This window comes from Hipposideros armiger, unplaced genomic scaffold (assembly GCF_001890085.2).
Source record: "Hipposideros armiger isolate ML-2016 unplaced genomic scaffold, ASM189008v1 scaffold_37, whole genome shotgun sequence".
NCBI lineage: Eukaryota > Metazoa > Chordata > Mammalia > Chiroptera > Hipposideridae > Hipposideros > Hipposideros armiger.
In genome coordinates, this window is record NW_017731387.1 from 5257008 (window position 1) to 5275349 (window position 18342).

Here is an 18342-nt window from a genome sequence, read left to right on the forward strand (position 1 = left end):
TGACCTGCACATGGGCAGTGCACCCCCGTCCAGCATGAAGTTTAAACTGGGGTCTTTCCAACTGAGATCCCTCTTCTCCCTCCCTTTCATCTGACCCTTTGGAAAAGGAAGACACCTAGGATTTCTGAGAATCTCAGGTATCATGTTCAGGTGCAGGCTGTGTGGTTTCCAGTTTCCTACAGCAACTGACGAGGATGGAAACTCCCCATCTTCCTTCTTCCCTGTTCATTCTGCCCGATGAGCTTAAATCAGACACTAGGGCAATTAGGATTTCTAAAGAGCTCTTATTCTTCAAACCACTTTAAACTGTCAACCACTTAATCTGTAACAGCCCTGTGGGGTATGGTAAACGCAAGCCTCACTTCACAGCTGGGAGCAATTGCCTCGGGAAGCAGAACCCACACTGTACACACACGCCAACTCCCTCTTTCTTGTGGTACACCCTCAAATTCCTGGTGTGGGGACTCAAGTGAGTTACAGATCTTCAAATATTTTTCTACTGAGAGAGCAAGGGAAATGGAGGGGGGCAAAAAACAGATGTGAAAGAAAAACTGGCTTTGGCTGAAGAGTTTAAAAAGCAAAAAAAATCCTAATATCGCTCGCCGCCCCACCTTGCACACACACACACTAGGATGAGGCCTACCCAACCGTGGTGACGCCAGAACTGAGCACAACACAAGAGCGGCGGGCAGCCTGGGGACCTGGGGGGACGCCAGGGTGCCTACACTGCATTCCTCTGCCACCCAGGGGTTCCCACAGCCACAGCAAGGCTCAGGGCTGTGCCCTTTGAGTAAAGCCTTCTGTGACAACTGGGTCAAAGCTTTCTGCCATGTCCCCAGAAACCTGTTACACTTGAAAACAGTGGGTGTGCCATTCAGGGGGTTTTGTAGATTCCCTAGGAATACTCAAGAACCCGTCTTAACTTAGGGTGCCTATTCTAACAGCAGTGAAAAACCCTAAGGAAAAAAATCAGCCCTTCGCTCTCCATACGCATTACGAGACGTGTCCCCACTCAGAGTGAATGAGACTCAGCTGGGCGGCAGGCTGCCAGCCAGTGGCACCCTAGTCAGTCCCGCAGCTTCTCACCAGTGCAGGTAGTTAATCGAGTAGCTCCAGTGGTCTTCAATGTGCCAGCAGAACGAAGAGAAGCACATGCCCACGTACAGCCAGGGAAGCTTCATGCCACAGATGTCAGCAGTGATGTGGGCCAGGACAGACTGCTCCATCACGGGCATGTTGTTCAAATTCCAGCCACTGTCAAGATACTCCTAAAAATAAGGAGACAAAAAAGTGTAAGTTTGGCTATATTATGCGACCATTTTACAGTTCTCATGGTATCAAAAAACGGATGAAAATAGTTTCCTTCAAAACAAAAAGGTTGGGTGGCTCAGTTGGTTACAGCGCGAGCTCTGAGCAACAGGGTTGCCGGTTAGATTCCCACATAAGCCAATGAGCTGCACCCTCTGCAACTAAGATTGAAGGACAACAACTTGACTTGGAGCTGATGGGTCCTGGGAAAAACACACTGTTCCCCAATAAAGTTAAAAAAAAGAAAAAAAAACCTCAGAAACAAACCAACTAAAAAAACCAAAAAGGTTTAGGAAGGAGTACAAGGGAGAAGCAACTATGCTGACTTCTTGGATGCTGGACTTTTGCCCTTTTACGTTTTATATAAATGGACTCTCATGTTTTTGTATCACGCCCCGCCCCCCCCCCCAGAAGAGCACACACAGGAGGCGGTGAACAAATCTGCAATGTCACACGTCAGGGTAGTGTTGCTGGGGGTGGGGGGGTGGTTGTCTTCAGAAGAGGCAGGAGGTGAAGAAGAGCAGACAGGGCTCCCGGGGACCTGTGGGAACACCGTGCTGCCGCTTCCAGCGCTGGTTACTCACGTGTGTTCAGTTTGTGCAAATTCATCAGGCTGCACACATATAATCATGTACTTTTCTATGTACAGGTTAGATTTCAAAAAGCTTACCAAAAAAACCAATCTGACTTCCTACTAGAACAGGAATATAAACCATCCTAGGAGTTCGCTAGTGTGAGCAATCATGGGCTCAAACATCCAAGTTCAAAGATAAACAGGTCTGGTTCCAATCCCTCTGATTTTCTTCAGAAGGAGAAACCAAAGTTAAGACTCTGAAGGCCAAGTCATGAAAGTAATTTTCCCATGTTGTCACAATGCAGTGGCACGGTTGGGACTAGAATTCTTCTGTGGGTTCTTTCTACTTTTCTTGAAATCATTAAAAATCTGGTAATTAAAGATCTGCTGGAAGTAATCATAAAGCACTTCAAGGCAACCAAACAGAAACTGAATTACTAACCCACAATCCAAGCTACAGATATTTCGGCAGTGAGGCTGCTGCCAATCAGTATCATGCCTGTTAGCTCAAAGACACGCTCGACTCTCAGGTGTCCCCTCAAACCAAGGGCCTCCCAGCAGAGCCTACCTCTTCCTCAGGGGAAAGTTTGACCTTCCCGTCTCGGACAGGAAAACCGCTGCCAAATTCCTTGGAGGCGATATCGGCTCCATATTCTACTGTGACATCCTCTTCAATAGTGCTTACCAGTCGCCAAAATTCTTTCTCAACAAGTTCTGTGGGAACCATCTGGAAACAAAAGAATGAGGAAGAGAAAAAGATGAATTTTCTCCGACACCCACAAACTGCCCATGACTAATCTGACTGGACAGATTAAGTGACAGAAATCACAGGACAGCGCCCCAAGGAACAACCATGTCTCCGATGCTCCACAATTGAGCCCGGTAACTGCAGACATGAACACTACTTTCTAAAAGGAATTGAACAACGAAAAGAATAAGAACTGATTAAGAATTCCTATTTTTCTATCACAAACCTGGCCACTATAAAAAGGAGTCAAGGAAAGCAAAATGCACACTGAAGATGTTTTTCTGTTTTGACAAATGGAACGTACAACTTGGCTGACTGATGTATGGCAATACCGGTGGGCTGTTAGAATGATGCTTTCTTCTTTGAGATGTCTCCAAACACTCCACCCGCATTCACCCTCTCACTCTTTTCACTAGACCTAGCTCAGAGTGACGTAGGCAACCGTGATGACCGGGAGACAAAGCGGGCCACCAGATTTGAGTGTCTGGATTCTGTGGTTAGTTTGATGTGAGTCCAGAATTGGATCCCTCAAGGTCCTTGTCTTTAAAGTAAAATAAAAAGTGAACCACAGATGGAAGAGGTCATATGCAAGTCACCAGGATTAGTTAAGCAAACATATGGGGAAATAATATAATGCATGAGGGGCAAAAAAATTGAAAGGTCAAATGGAGTATAATTTGAGTTTATAAACCCATTAAATAAACAAACATTGGAAGTAACTTAATAGCTAATGTCAGTGATGTTAGGGAAAAACAGCTTCATTCAACACCACTAGGCCCATAATGGATATAGAGATTAGGGTGGGGAAAAATGGATAAATACTCTCATTCCACCTCAGTAACCATCCCAAGAAAATAATCCAACTAAAGAAGCACGGAGTGTTTGCTGTAGCACTCTGTTAGCAGTGTGAAAAAACACAGCTGAAGTATCCAGAATTATGGTAAAAAACCATGCAATTGTGGTGTGCTCATTTGACGAAATACTCAATGCTGAATGAAACACGCGATGCTTCCCAGTGAGTCAGCGAGAATTTAAAGTGAGCTCACCCTAGCGTGTACAGGGCTAACTTAGGCAACAGTGTGTAAGTGTGTTCCCAATGCCCAGCACACTGGCTGGCACACAGGGGTCAAGCAACCCTTGTGCTGACATTCTCTTTGAATTACATTTGCTGGGTGGAAAGGACTGCTAGAGTGCCTTTGCTGGTTCTCCAGAGGGTACTAAAGCCAAATCACTTGAGAGGCTGGGATGCATCTGAAAGGACCGTGGGAATTTTAACACCACTAAACAAACTAGAGGTCTCACTGCGCACGATGCTGATTGTCGGTGGGAAGCGCCAACTCAAATTTGTCTCCAGGTACACACTTCCCCGACAGTTAAGAAAACCCTAAAGCACTACGCGTGTACACACATGGACTGGCATGTTGAAGTAATCGGATTTGAACGCATCTGCCATTTCCCCAAAAGTGCGAAGGGTATAGTCCCGGGCCGCTTGTTCAAAGCCAAATGCTTCTTGTGGCTTACTACACTCCTGCCAAAAAAAGAAAAAAAATTTTTTTATTTTTATATGCTTATATACATACATATGAAAAAAGCAGATTATTAAAGTTACTTATAGGATCCCATTCATTTAAAATAGAAAAAAGTCTGGATGAATATACATCAAAGTATTAACAGCACTTATCTATGGATTATGAACTCACACCTCTATTTCTAAAATCGTTCAGTGTTTAAGAATTTTTGCAAAGAGCATACAATGCTTTTTCAATTAGAAAAATTTTTAAGTGTTATTAAAATTTCTTTCTGGGGGCTGGCCAAGTGGCTCAGTTGGTTAAGAGCTTGCTTAAGAGTACGAGGTCGGAGCAACAGGTTCATCGGTTCAATTCCCTCATGGGCCAGTGACGCTGTGCCTGAGCTGAGCTGCCAAAAGGTGGCAAGATGGCTCAGCTGGTGATAGCACGTGCTCCTAACAACAAGGCTGCCTGTTCGAGATGGTGGGCTACGCCTGTCCGCAACTAAAGACTGAACTCCACACCTTGAGCTGAGCTGCTACCCGGGTGGCTCAGGAGACGAGAGTGCGCACTCTTAACAATGAGGTGCTGGTTCAACTACCACATGGGATGGTGGCTACGCTCACCTGCAACTAACTGAACACAGCACCTTGAGCTGAGCAGCGCGACTAGACTTGGAGCTGAGCTTGCTGCGCCCTCCACAACTAAGATTGAAGGACAACAACCTGGCTGTTCCCCTCCCCCAGTTCCCCAAAATCTTAAAAAAAAAAAGTTTCTTTCTTCCTTTTAGCTCCCAGCATAGCTGTCCAACTCGCTTCCAGGGCCATCCTCTATTCAGATCCAGCCCAGTTTTCTTCAGGGGCCTCACTGTTTTCAACTGCCACATCTAAAACCCAAAGGCAAAGAAAAACAAATACTCTGAAGGACATTTCCTAACCCTATCTGTGCCGTTAATTCTTACCTGAGCCAAACACTTAGGACACCTCCAGTCTCCCTTGGGAACATCATGGAGAGGCGGGATCAAGCAAAAGGTGTGGTAACTGTCATCACACCCATCACACAGGAGAAGCCGGTCCTCGTCATTGCCACTGCCACACAAGAGGCAGACATACAGGTCCACCTGGATGAGTGCAGAACAAAGTGGCGTGACCCACTACTGATTCTGTGAAGCTCTAAGAATGAACTGGATCTGAGGCACAAGCCTGGCCACCCTGCTTCAAACGAAAACACTTCCCCTGTAAGGGGGACTGTGCATGGAAACGCTTCACCTCCGGTGACAAGATTTCCCAGCACCTCAGGCATTCCCACCTCAAATGCCTCGTCTCCAAGCTTTCTCACGTACGAGTGCTAACGCAAGTTTGCTACCTAATATTGTTTTCAGTAGCTTAGTAGAATAACGGGTTAGGTCATGAATACTGGCCTACCCCAAAACAGAACTTATAAAAACTCCATGTTGAAATAAGAAAACAGTTTAAGTTAATTAACCATGTTACATTAGTGCTTTATATTCTAATTAAGGAGTCATGGTTAAGAATTTCCCCAAATACACAGTGATAACAATACATCATCATTGCCTGTTATGGGCTGAACTATGTTCCCCCCAAATTCACATGCTGAAGTCCTCAGCATGTGACTGTATTTGGGAAAAAGGTCTGTAAAGAGGTGATTAGGGTAAAATGCGGTCATGTGGGTGGGCCTACCCCAGTATGACCCGTGGTCTTGTAAGAAGAGATCAGGACACAGACATTACAGAGGAGAAACCATGTGAAGACCCAGGGGGAGGACAGCCACGTGAAGCTTAGGTGAGGCCGAGGGGAAACAGCAACCCTGCAAAAAGAACCCCTGCATCTCAGACCTCTGTCCCCCAGCACTGTGGCAAAGTAGGTGTCTGTTGTTTCAGCCAGTCTGTGTTTCTGTTGTGGCGGCCCCAGCAAACTAATACTTGACCCGGTAACAGAAAGCAAGGATTCCAAGCAAACAGCAATCTCACTCTTTCAAGTCTTTTTGTTGGGGCAAATAAAAACTTGGGCTGTGCTACTTTACTGATTATATTTTGGTGAGGAAGGGAGATAATATTTATGAAGAAAACATTTAGTTCCAGTAATTTCACGTTCCAAGCAGGAAGGCACTTTTCTGTTGTCCAGCTACTCGCTGGGCTCTGGAAGTGGGCCCAGGAGAAAAGCCCCCAGAGCCTCTCTCTGATGCTCCTGAGGGAATGAGGGCTCCCAGGACCTCAGCTCTGCCCAGTCCTCGCCTCGTATCCCCACTCCTGTCCTTTTCCTTCCCTGCCATAAAGTTGGGAAACAGCAACTTGGTTTTTGATCTAGCCTTCAGCTCACTCAGAGGTGGGCAGGTGACATCTGAGCGATCCTACCATCACCTAGCTCACGTCCCTCAGTGCTCACTGAACGCCAGAGAGTGGCTGTCAGTGCCCGCAGATGCTACCGCTGGGCTTGGGGACACATTCGTGCATTTCCTCGTGTATGAACGGGCACTACAAACTGAAAGGCCTTTTCATTGTCCGACACCAAGTCAGCAGAGCTCGGTGAGGCACAAAAGTATATACTGGGGTTGAAAGTGCTCAAACACATCGACTCACTGCGCTGGTGGTTTTCTTGGGCCGACTCCTGGCCTTCTCCCGCTCACTTTCTATCACGTGCTCCTTCTCCATGGGTTCTTGCTTGAAGCTGCTTTTCACTTCTTTCTCTGCAAGAGGCCGTCCAAGTGAGCTCCTCCTTGGCTCCGCTTTCCCTTGGCTGCCTCCCCTACCTCCTCACCTCCCTCCAGAACACCCTGGACACCAGGAAAATTTCATGTTTCTTCCCAATTAACAGCAGTAGCGCCCAGTGTTACTCTGTCCATGGGCTCGGTGCTCATTACTTTATGATAAAATGCAAACTCTCCCGCCATTTAAAACCCAAGATGCAGATACTGTGGGAGACGTTGCTCGGGTTTGCACGCTCTTCAAACAGGTGCTGAAGGTACAGTCTTGGTAAGACCGGGGCACTACATACACTGAGGCGAGCAAGCTCCTCCTGGTTCTGACTGAGGGACGCTGACCTCTCACCAGAGCACCTCCACCCGGCCTCAGAGACCTAAGACTACTTCCCTCTCCAACGTCCTGCGTCCACAGGCTTTAGGGTAAAACACCAGCTATCAGTTAATGAGCTATCACTGGTAGGCACTGTGCTAAACACTTTCCATAAGTCATTTAATCCTTTGCAACAAATCCTTTTCAAAGGTAACAAAGCTGATGTTAAAAGAAGTCAAGGAGGGCCGGCCAAGTGGCGCGCTGGTTGGGGGCTGGTTTGGGACGCCAGAGGGCCCCGGTTCAGATCCCACATGAGGGTCAGTGACACTGCCCTCTACTAAGATGATGAACAACAGCTCAACCTGGAGCTGGGCTGCCGTGAGTCACCAGCGACAGCGTAGGCTGCAGCCCCTGCGACAGTGGGTTGCCATGGGCTACCGTGTGTAGCCAGCAGCCAGCATTGAGTGACCAGCAGCCGCCGTGAGCAGCCGTCCAGAAGCCGGCGACTGATATGCCTCGCCCAGGAAGAGCGCAATGATGGTGCCAACTTGGGCCAGTGAAGCAACATCCTCCACAACTAGACTGAAGAAGAAAAGGACAGCAACTTGTCTGTTCCCCTTCCCCCAATTCCCCAGCGCTATTCTCATCCCCCAATTCCCCAATAAAAATCTTTAAAACAAAACAAAAAAAAGAAGTCAAGGAATAACTCTAAGGTCCTACAACTAACTAGTCAGTCGTTGAGCCAGGATTCTGACCCGTATTTTTAAAAATGCACTTACTGGGGCCGGCCGGCCGGCTCAGTTGGTTAGAGCGCGAGCTGAGCTGCAGATGAGCTGCCAATGGGCGGCCAGCTGGCTCAGCTGGTGAGACCAAGTGCTCTTAACAACAAGGTTGCCAGTTCGACTCCTGGCTTCAGTTCGAACTCCAGTTCGACAGCTTCGCCCACCCCCTACTAGACTAGATTGAAAGCAGCGACCTGACTTGGAGCTGAGCTTGCGCCCTCCACAACTAAGACTGAAGGACAACAACTTTACTTGGAGCTGATGGGTCCTGGAAAAACACAATGTTCCCCTTCCCCAACCCAATTCCCCAACACTGTTCCCTTCCCCAATAAACATTAAAAAAAAAAAAAGCACCTCTTTTCCATTACATTGTGCCACCTTTCCACCAACTTGCCCATCACTGAGAACCAATGTCAGTAACATCTTCATTTGCATGCGCCTGCCTACACAGGATGCGGGATCTCGCTCAAGAGAGTCCCAAACCTGCCTCTCAGTGACTGACACCAAGCAAGGGCCAGGCAGGCAATTATCAACCAACAGTCAGATTCGGAAAGCATGTCTGCCAGCCACGCTAAAATAAATCTATCAGGCACTCAGTCAGAGGCAGCTATGCTTTTCACGTCACTCCTTCTCAATGAATGCTACTGAACCATATCTCAAAGAAGCAACTAGTGACAGCTGAGACTCTCCATCCCATTTCTAACATGCACGCATACACTCATCTGTTTGCTCCTCCCTAATGGTCCTTTAACTATGAGAAGGACATTAACATATTAAGATTTTATTTCTCAAGTCCCAAGCCAGGGATTAGCATGTAACAGTTGCTCCAATGTTTTCTTAGTTAACAAACAATTGTTTTTACTTACCTACTTGTTACTACTTCCCTAGTTGTGGACAAACTTTCTTACCATTTTCACATTTTGGAGTTGGGCAACCCATTCGACGTCTCAGGTTATGAGTTCTGGCTTCTGTTGTCTCTTCTGGTTCTATTTTAATATTCATGGCCTTTTAAAAAAAAGTTGTGATATACATCAGTATTTCCTTTATAAGCAAATAAATTTGCTCAAATTCAGCCCTGCAAATTGTCTCTATTAATAGGGCATTCAAAACACAGTTCTCTCTACCCTCAGGTGAGCGATCTCGCCCTTCTGAGTACTAGTATTTAAGGAAGAAGTAAGAAATATTAAAAGCTACTATTCTCAGGCCGGCCAAGTGGCGTGGCATGTTGGTTAGGAGTTGGCTTGGGACGCCAGCTCTGAGCAGCACAGCCCTGGTTCGGATCCCACATGAGGGCCAGTGACCTGAGCCCTCTACAGCTAAGATGGTGTGAACGACAGCTCGACCTGGAGCTGGGCTGCTATGAGTCGTCAGTGACGGCACAGGCTGCAGTGGGGCTGGCCGGCAGCTGGCGTGAGCCACTGTGAGCAGCCGTCCAATGGCCGGCAAGCGGCTGCCTCACCCGGGAAGAGCGCAATGATAATACCAACATGGGCCAGTGAAGCGACGTCCTCCACAACTAGACTGAAGAACAAAAGGACAGCAACTTGTCTGTTCCTCTTCCCCCAATTCCCCAGCGCTGTTCCCATCCCCGAATTCCCCAATAAAAATCTTTTTAAAAAGTTACTATTCTCCACTTCAATAGGTCAAAAAATAGGGAAAGGTGAAAGGACCAAGAACAAATTATGGGAAATGTTACTACCCGAACTGGGAACAGCTCTTCTTTTCCTAATTCTCACCTACTCCCCTGATGCTTTCTTCAGTCACCATGAAAGCAAGGTCCAGGCAGTTATATACATAATTCTGTCAGCCTGGAAGAGTTTGCTGGCTCCTTCCAAAGTCTGCCCGCATTTATGGAAAACTCAGCTTCCACACAGCTTTTTACTAATTCTTTTAAGTAAACTGTGACTTTAAAACCACTCTTTTAACATTGCAAGACTGTTCAGGATCCTGTTATAATGGATATATAATCCACTCTCTGTGTCCATTATTTTTTTAAATTTATTTTTCACATACAGTTGACATACATCCATTATTTCTTGAAGTGCTAATAACTGTTGATAAAGCAAAACAGTGTTTGTGGTCTGTAATGCTGAAGTGTTTTTGGATCTGAACTTGGTCCTTTTCCCATGTTCATTCATACATAGGTTGTGCGCTGCTAACAGCATTTCTTCCCGGGCAATATCACCACCACTGGGGCATCAGGCAGACCTAGGCAACCACTGCACTGGGCATGTCTTAAACATTTATGATCAAATGTGCTCAAGCAAAAACTGATGATTTGTAGACTAATGGAACTTTAATTTTAAGCATGCTTATGGGCTTCAAATAACCCTATTTTCCTATTCTGAAGTGATCTTGATTCAGAAAAGTGGAGTTACTACATTTTTTTATCTAAGTGGAAAACAATTCTCTTATTTACCCATTTCCTCAGGAAACAAAATGGCTTATTTCCTTCACCCTCACCAATAATCATTAAATAACCAGACAGATTTAGAAACCTAACACAACAAGGCTTCCCAGCTCTAAATTGCTCCTGATACTCTACTATCGCGGATCACCTACTCCTAACACTCACATGCTTGAGCGAGGCAGGAAGCCACACAACCTTCACACCTGTGTGTGGGAACGAGGGAACCGACAAAACACACTTCGCCCTTTCCCAAGGGAGAGCGCGCAGCAGAAAACCTTAAAGCAAACTGTCTTGCTCACAGTCTCTCATGCCTCCTGATCTTGCCTCGTGTTTCACCTTCATTTCACCTTATCCTTTATATAGTCTATGCCCCCTCCCCCAATGCTGCATAATTATTTTGTCTTTGCCTAAGTGTTTGCCATAGATTCCATACTGCTTTTTCCAGGAAGCCCTAGAAAAATAGAAAATAACTTTCACTAACTTCGAATCTCTCTTTAAAAAAAAAAAGTTCTTTTTACCCAAAATCTCCCCAGCTTCACATCTCCTAGCATTACTCCCCAATAAACATTGCCTAACTTCATGAGGGTAACAGGCAAACCAAACACCATCATAATGAACATGCATTCTTCCCAAGACTGACTGTTAACAAGTAAGCAGCTGTCTGCCCAGGCAGCATAAACCTAGAAATTGATTCCTTACCCTTCTGACAGTCAATTCCCCCAAGTGTAAAAGCTAGAATACACACAGCACCCCTCTGTGGGGTGGACAAGGGTTGAAACTATGAGAGCGTGCGCACAAGCGAAATCCAGTGTCAGGCACGCGAGTTCCAACAGGTCTCACCTCTGCTCTCATGCGTTTTGCTCGTCGGGCTGGGGGACACGTTTCCGAGGGCTGCACAGACTGCCTCTGGGGAATATCATGGGGCTTGTACTCCTTGTCCTTTGTGTCTGTGGCCAGGTTTGGCTTCTGCAAACACTAGGAAAAAAACCCAATTGTACTGGTTACTTTTCCTTCTTTTTGAATCTTAGAGAATTTCATTGGATTTTTGCAAGACATAGTTTACAATTATGTTCGTACATTCGTAACAGGTCTACAATTTGTTAAAATCTAAATAAACACAGAGACAAGTTTGCAGTTACCAATCATACACATCTAGCAGCTTGAAAAAAATTTTTTAGCAAGTGAATAGTGTTGCTTCCATCCATCTAATTGTTAATGGCACCAGTGGGCTCATCCCAGCGAGCCAGCCGCATGTACCCCTACTTGCAAGCATCAATTAATTGAAGGCCCAAATTATTAGAAAAGCCCCTTGAAAGTTCCCAAAATAACTTTCCATAATCAAAATATCTCATTTTCTGCATTTGTCACAACTGATGAACCTACACTGACACGTCATCATCACCCAGAGTGCACAGCTGACATTAGGGTCACTCTTGGAGTTGTGTCTTCTGTGGGTTTGGACAAACGTGTACTGACATGTTGGGTTCCACCCAGAGTGGTTTCGCCGCCCTAAACCTCCTCTGTGCTCTGCCTACTCATCCCTCCCTGCCACCTCCAATCCCTGGCAGCCACTGATCTCATCTTCTCACTGTCTCCTCAGTTGTGTCTTTCCAGAATGTCAGAGAGTTGGAAGCCTTTTCAGATGGGCTTCTTTCACTTATAAATGAGTATTTCAAGTTCCTCCATATCTTTTCATGGCTTGATAGGTCATTTCTTTTTAGTGCTGACTAATATTGTCTGAGTGAATTTATCTTGTCATCCACCAAAGGACATCTTGGTTGCTCTCAAGTTTTGGTGAATACGACTAATAAACCTGCTATAAACATCCACGTGCAGGTAGGTTTCGTGTGAACATACGTTTTTAGCTCCTCTGGGTCAATGCCAAGGTGTGCGACTGCTGGATCGTCTGCTGAGTGTTTCCTTTTCCCACAATCCGCCAACTATCCTCCAGAGAGGCTGTGCCATACACGCCCCCACCCCACACTGAGTACACCTGCTGCCAGCGTCAGTGTTGTCCACGCTCTGGATTGTGGCTGTGCTGATAGATATACAGCGGTATCTCGTTGTTTTCCATTTTTAAAAAATATATACGTATTCCGGGCCGGCCGAGTGGCGCGATGGTTAAGAACTGGCTTGGGACGCCAGAGGGCCCCAGTTCAGATCCCACATATGAGGGCCAGTGACACTGCCCTCCACAGCTAAGATGCTGAACAACAGCTCAACCTGGAGCTGGGCTGCCTTGAGTCGCTGGGGATGGCGTAGGCTGCAGCCACTGCTGCAGTGGGTTGCCATGGGCTACCGTGTGTAGCCAGCAACCAGCGTGAGCGGCCAGCAGCTGCAGTGAGCGGTCGTCCAAAAGCCGCGACTGACCTGCCTTGCCCGGGAAGAGCGCAATGATGGTGCCAACTTGGGCCAGTGAAGCAACGTCCTCCACAACTAGACTGAAGAACAAAAGGACAGCAACTTGTCTGTTCCCCTTCCCCCAATTCCCCAATAAAAATCTTAAAAAAAAAAAGTATTCCAATTCTCCTTTCTTCTAAGAATTATTTTCAAAAATAGAAATGAACATAAAAACGTGTGTGCAAAGAATGCCCACTACAGTATTATAATAAAAAATTGGAGCCAACCTAAATACTCAGCAATAGGAGAAATCAAATCAAGATCTGGCTATAGAAATGGAATGCCTGAGTCATGAAAAACGTTATCTTCAAAAATATTTGATGACATGGCAAATGCTTATGATGTGTTAGGTAGGGCAAAAAAGCAAGATACAATATGTATATGAAGGATACACTCACTCTCAATTTGTATGCATGTGCAATAAAAAAGCCTTGGGGGGAAAAAACAGGGGAGAGCATTAGCAGTGATTTTTCTCATCATACTTTGTTTTAAACTTTCTACAATGAATGTGTCAGTGACTAGAAGATACTTGGCACATAGTAGGCCCCTCAAAAGATAGTCAACTGTGTTGTGGACATAATGTTTACAAAGGGTATCTTTTCAATACTGATTCCTTTCAGGCTGATTGTATAAATGCTTATGTGCTTTTCAACTATGAAACTGCACTGCCTCTGTAAGTACATAGATGAGATGTTTCTAGAAGGTTGTATCCCAAAAGCAGGCAGACTCTTTTCCCTGTTCACTGTAACCTCCACACTGAGGTGAGAAGGTTAATTAGGAGAAAATCTATTGTGGGCTACTGTATGGAGATCTGACTACAAAACAGAGGCATAAAGGTTCCACATATAATGTTCTGAACAATTTCATCCATGGGTTCACAAAACACTCACATAATGTACATTAAAAAAAAACAACTTCCTTGGGCCGGCCGAGTGGCTCAGTTTGTTCAGAGCTCGCTCAAGAGTGCGAGCTCTGAGTAACACGGTCGCCGGTTCAATTCCCGGCCCAAGCTGAGCTGCTGCTGAGCTGCCAATGGCTCAGCTTAAAAAAACCAAAAAACAAAAAACAACTTCCTCAATATTAGATTGGGCATGTTCTTCTAGGCTGAAAAAAAAGCTCACCTAGAATCAAGAAGGGAGGGAAGAACACTATGAAGAGTGGCGCATTTAAGCACTACGGTGGTATGTGTGCATCAAGACAATTTTTATTAGTAATTGATTCCTGAACATACAGCATTATCTTCCTACCTCTCTACAGCACAGTAACAAAATTCTTAACATTAGAGGGCTCAATGCTCTAAGATTAACTCAAAGGGTATGAATGAATTATGACATTCTTTTGTTTCCACCAGGGCCCTGAAAATTAAGTTTTTATAATATTGTTTTACTTTAATTAGAACAATAGTTTTTATCTGAATAATTTGGAAATACCATCTGTGTAAGAAAACAAGCATGGCTACACAGGAACTATTACAAGAAGGATCCATTAGCTATCCTGTATTATTAAATCCCCTACCTTTTACCAATTATCAACATTCGATCTGAAAATCGCCTTGGAGATCTCAGCAAGGCAAAAAGAGAACAGGTAGGCCACGTATTTCATGTTGTACGGTCACGTGACAACAAGGAATACACTTGGTGAATGCAAAAGCATAAGCCAGAACAAACAGATAATAATCAATTCTGAGTTATAAGGAAGAAACATCTGTAGTGATGTTAACACCGATTTCAGCTTCTGACAGCAAAAGGGTATTTCCTCTACAACCTACCTTCTTCATTCCAAAAACAAACTTCTAAGTTTGGTTGCTCTCAAAACAGAACAAAAACACTGGAAGAAAAATTCACAAAACAAAGTCTTATAAACAGTATCTTCCACACACATAATCAAGACCTTCTCATGCGCCCTGAAGACAATGTGTCAATAAGCAGTGAAACAGGACAGGTTAAGGCTCGCTCCAAGACTCACCCTCAAACTATCTCCAGACAGGAACAGGTTGTAGGGGTTGAGAATACGCTCGTAATGTCCTCTGATGTGGGAGCCCACAGCTTTGCCAGGAGCAAACCCCATCTTGGTGGCAATTTTGGTCCATTTTCTATCCTTGCAAACAACTGCAAATCCACCTTCTTCTGCAACTAACTGTTAAATAAAATTCAAAAAAAATTAGAAACACCTATATGGAAACCACATCTAATTCCCTCATGCCTAGGTATGACTCCAAGCACAAAATGTTCTTGGCTGAGGCAATCCTTTAAAAATAAATTTTCAAAGCCAAAAGAAAACATATATGCACTATTATTACTGGTCTAGAATATCAAAACATTGCTTTTGACAGCACAGCCCATAAACATATTATACCTGCAAAAGCTGCTTCTCAGATTCCCAAAGTAGTCAAGATTTTCTGGGAAGAAGAACTGGATTAACAATCACATCTCTAATAAAAAAGGGCCCAACTCAGTTAACCTTAAAAATCTCCCCAAACTAAGGAGTACAAAGGGTAGCAGCGTGCTTGGAGGAAAGAATACAGGCTTTAGACTGAAGGGAACCTAAGATAAAGTACTGAATTGTGACACAGCCTTTTTAGCGTGGTCAGTTTTCTCCCTGAGCCTCAGCTGTCTTATCTGCAATAACACAGAAAGGAGTATCTTACAGGACTATTGCAATGTTCAAAAATGACAACCCCCTCCCCAAAAAAAACCCCAACATCAACAAAAAAAACAAAAACAGGCGGCAGAAAAATATGTCATAAGATAAAGACTTTCAGACTTGACAAGTAGAGCCAAATCAATCACTAAACTGAATAAAGAATTTCATTTACATATGTAAAACAATTAAGGTTTGTTTTTTGCTTTTTTTTAAGGCAAGGAATCACATTCATGCAGTCAATGGCATATTCATGCAGAACAATTATTAAATGAGAGAGGATGGTCATTAGCCTTTTACCTTATTAAGCTGAAACAAGTCCAAGATCTTTCTTTCCACATGTGGGATTTTCAGAGTACTTCCCTGTAACTCCCAGTACTTTGCAATCTGGTCCAGGAAATTCAATTTTACACGAGTTTGAGCCTAAATGACAAAGACCAGAGGTTTAATTTTACCCAGCTTCTTTTAAAGCTCATGCCTTTTACCTGTGCATGTGGTTTATATTTAAGTGCAATACCAGTTTTAAATTCCAGAGAAACTGCCCAAAATATACAAAATAAAACTGGTTAAATAATTATACATTAACTCCCACTTAATCCCACCCTTACCATGTGCCAGGCAAACCCTCCCTCCCACAACGTAAGCGGGCCCTCGGGCAGGTGCTGCATTTACGGGCATTTATGGAGTGCTATGAGCCCACCGTTGTTACCGATTAAGACACTATGACAAGTAAGCTTCTGTATAGCCTCTGGTCTTTTACAATCTAGGTACATGACAGGCCGGTTCTTTCAAAGCACAGATGCTCACATCTGCTCAAACACAAATCCAAAAACAGGTTGACATAGGGGAGGGAGGTTGTTTCTTTTGAGGGGTGAAAAGGATAACTATTGCATTGTTCTGTACACCTGAAACTAATAATAAAATAAATAAATAAATAAATAACAGGTTGACGATGGGGATTCTAGATCAATTTTAATGTCCTGATAACTTAAAGTTAACAGAAAACCAGGGAAACTTCCTTAAATGTTACTCCTTTACCAGGTGGTTACTGTTGTCTACAAGTCATTTAAAAACTTGTCCTTTTCCTTTCCTTATAAAACGTTAGTTGGACAGTTCTAGAAGTTTTAACCTGCACAAGACCAAAACTGGGATCAATGCTCAGACACTCCCAACCACATTCCAAGACCTTAAAGTTAGTGCCATCTCTTATCTTTCAAGCTCAACTTGAAAACACATATACTAGCTGCTACTACCACTGTCCACAGATGTTCCATTTAAGAGTGATCTCTTAGTATAGAAAAACAAAATATGGCTTGGTCCGATATGAAAATCAGATTAGCAAACGTTGTCATAAATGAACTACCTCGATGCTAGCAATGCTGAAACCTCACCCCTGCACTTTAGGGGTGCAGCAGCGCAAGGGGCTGGAAAGACAAGCCCTGCATCCTCACTCCTCCTTGGGAAACTAAAGCATTATTAAATCTAAATGAAGATATATGTAATACTTGGAAGAAAATCAGAGCTGAAGAATCTTTTCCTTTAGACAGATCTCACAGTACATCCCTTTTAGAACCCAAATCCTAGTGCTTGTCACCTAAACTTGGAAGGATTTGAATGAATGAATGAATGAGCCAATAATGAGTGACAAAAATCAGCATTTTTAAAGAAACTGGGTTTGCTGCAAAGGCCTTACTGCCATCTGCTTTACTGTGATTATCAATTATTGGCCATATCTTAGCTTCGCTAACACCCACTACTGGACTGGTGGTGGTTCCTCTTCACAGAAGGCCCCTCTGGGGTACGGGCAACCAGAACAGTAGTTAGGACATTACCTCCAATTCATTCAGCCTCTGGATACGTGGGGTAAAATGAAGCTTGTCAACGTCACACGCAAATGGTGGCTGCCAATCCTAGGGAAAAATCAAAGACTTTTATCAGAAGAATTTGTAATTCTGATGTTTTTAAAACTGCTTTAAAATTAAAACCCTGGGTTACACTAATCATGTTATCGCTAACCAGTCAAACAAAACAGAGCATGGCGCTGTAGTTCCCAACCTTCCCCACCAGCACAGCCGAACGTGTATGATGAACCTTCCCCAAAGCAGTGACACATCCTGCATTCCCCCCTCCCATCGCTGAGCCTTGGCCTCTGTTGAAGAATCATTGACTTAAGAGAAAGACCGATTCCTCTGGCCAGAAGTCTCTCTCTTTTTACAAAATAGCTATACCAACGTCAAATTCTCTATAAACTACATATATATTATTATAGTAGATATGGTTATTATGGCATTATAACAACACTGAATATTATACAGCATTTTAAAATGCCAGATTTACAGAAAGCTAATACCAATAAATAAGAAAAAGACTAATAATTTACAGAGAAATGAGCAAACTGTATAAATAGAAGGAAAAAATGGCCAATCATAAAATTTTTGGTGTCCAGCTTCGCTCAAAATTCAAGAACTATAATATAAAGATCCCCTTACTTTTACCTACCAGATTAGCAAATACTAAAAATATACATATAACACCAGCACTGCAATATGGTAGGAGATATGTATGCTGATGATTAGAACACCGTTTTTTTCTGAGGGCAATTAGAAAGCATCATATTTTTTAAAGACCCACTAACCCAGCCAATTCCTCTGGTAGGAATTTACAAATATTTATCACCAGGCACAACACCAAGATACAGGCACAAGAAAATTCACTACAGAATTGTCTGACCTTAATTAATATCTATCAGTGGAAAATAAGCTAAATAAATGTTGATACATCTATAAATAACAAGAAACTGCTCTGCAGCTGTAATAAAGGAAAAAAGATGTAGGCATCCCAAATGAAAAGAGACCAAGCCTGGATGATTAAAAAAACTAAATACGTACAATCATGTTAACAGTATTACAAATATGTAAATTTTAGACATATTCATAACAGA

General features: G+C 43.9%; 1 protein-coding gene across 2 annotated transcripts in view; it reads right to left on the bottom strand.

Annotated features, from left to right (window-relative positions):
* KDM5B (lysine demethylase 5B) overlaps positions 1 to 18342 on the bottom strand; it is a 53066-nt gene that overhangs the window by 23128 nt on the left and 11596 nt on the right. For both annotated transcript variants that reach the window (XM_019638032.1, XM_019638031.1), the window contains 10 exons: positions 17234 to 17311; positions 15702 to 15824; positions 14727 to 14897; positions 11202 to 11336; positions 8860 to 8956; positions 6738 to 6844; positions 5100 to 5258; positions 4039 to 4158; positions 2451 to 2609; positions 1087 to 1268 (listed from right to left, as the gene is read on the bottom strand). In XM_019638032.1, coding sequence (XP_019493577.1) covers positions 1087 to 1268; positions 2451 to 2609; positions 4039 to 4158; positions 5100 to 5258; positions 6738 to 6844; positions 8860 to 8956; positions 11202 to 11336; positions 14727 to 14897; positions 15702 to 15824; positions 17234 to 17311 — 1331 coding nt within the window. The remainder of the gene's footprint in view (positions 1 to 1086; positions 1269 to 2450; positions 2610 to 4038; positions 4159 to 5099; positions 5259 to 6737; positions 6845 to 8859; positions 8957 to 11201; positions 11337 to 14726; positions 14898 to 15701; positions 15825 to 17233; positions 17312 to 18342) is intronic.